Raw genomic sequence first — 1046 nt, 5'->3', positions numbered from 1 at the left:
TTTCTGTCAGGAAATGAGACAGACTGATTGAAAAGGTAAATGAAAATGAATCTATAGTGTCAGAAGTATTTATTTAAATAATAGAATATATTTTTATTTTATTTGCATTTTTAATATTCACTAATCAATTTAACAAACTTTGTAAACATAACTAATAAAATCATTTTTATAATTGCTGACCAGCTTTTTGCATGTTACCACTTATATTTTTATAATTTAATCTAATCCACTGAGGACAGAAGGCCTCCTTAATTTCACCCTAATCTTAAGGATTAACTCTAAAGCATCAATATTGTTTCAGCTCATATCTGATAAAAGGATAATATTACTTCAAAGCTGTTTACATTAAAAATATGAATAAATATGACATTAGTTTATTTTTTGTTTCTCTCTTCTCTGTTTTCCAGTTCCTGAAAACGTAGCCAGTGTTTCAGTGGAGACTCAGAGTGTTAACAGTTTAACTCTGAAGTGGGACAAAGTCAACAGCATCTCAACATACAGACTGGAATATGAAGAGAATGGAGCTCCTGTCTCTGAGAACATCAATGTTGCTGCTGGAGAAACATTTGTTCAACATGTGGTCTCTGGTCTGACTGATGGGACAGAATATAGTTTCTCTCTTTTCACTGAGGCCAATGGAGTCAGCAGCTCTGGATTCTCATTCTCTGCTGCTACAGGTTGGTGGTTTATGATAGTAAATGAGAGAAAAGGTGGATGAGATTACAGAAATTATTCATCCTCAAAAACAATATTTATTAACTCCGTCATAAGTTAAAGATAATTGACATCAAATCTCAGGAATCAGTCAACATCGACACATATGACTATAGTGTGAAGCTTTTTTTGTTTTCACTCTAAATTGTGATGAAGTGGTCGGTTACACAGTTTAGATATAATTATTCTGGTAGATTTACATTTTAAATGTTTTTCATTCAACCTAGAAATTTATTCTGATAAGAAATGAGTCAGGCAGCCTATGGATAATAAAAATATATCAAAAGTATGTAGATTATTAAATTAAAAACCATTTTATTTGCATTTTATTT

At 31.0% G+C, this 1046-nt stretch overlaps 1 protein-coding gene across 5 annotated transcripts in view; it reads left to right on the top strand.

Moving 5' to 3' along the window:
• The window catches only part of LOC103151436 (receptor-type tyrosine-protein phosphatase H-like), a 15795-nt gene that overhangs the window by 1556 nt on the left and 13193 nt on the right, over positions 1-1046 (top strand). For all 5 annotated transcript variants that reach the window (XM_016681443.1, XM_016681442.1, XM_016681445.1 and 2 more), the window contains exon 2: positions 408-677. In XM_016681443.1, coding sequence (XP_016536929.1) covers positions 408-677 — 270 coding nt within the window. The remainder of the gene's footprint in view (positions 1-407; positions 678-1046) is intronic.

Source organism: Poecilia formosa, unplaced genomic scaffold (assembly GCF_000485575.1).
Source record: "Poecilia formosa unplaced genomic scaffold, Poecilia_formosa-5.1.2 Scaffold281, whole genome shotgun sequence".
Classification (NCBI taxonomy): Eukaryota; Metazoa; Chordata; class Actinopteri; order Cyprinodontiformes; family Poeciliidae; genus Poecilia; species Poecilia formosa.
Note: the sequence above shows the minus strand (reverse complement) of the source record. Positions and strands in the feature narration are given on the sequence as shown.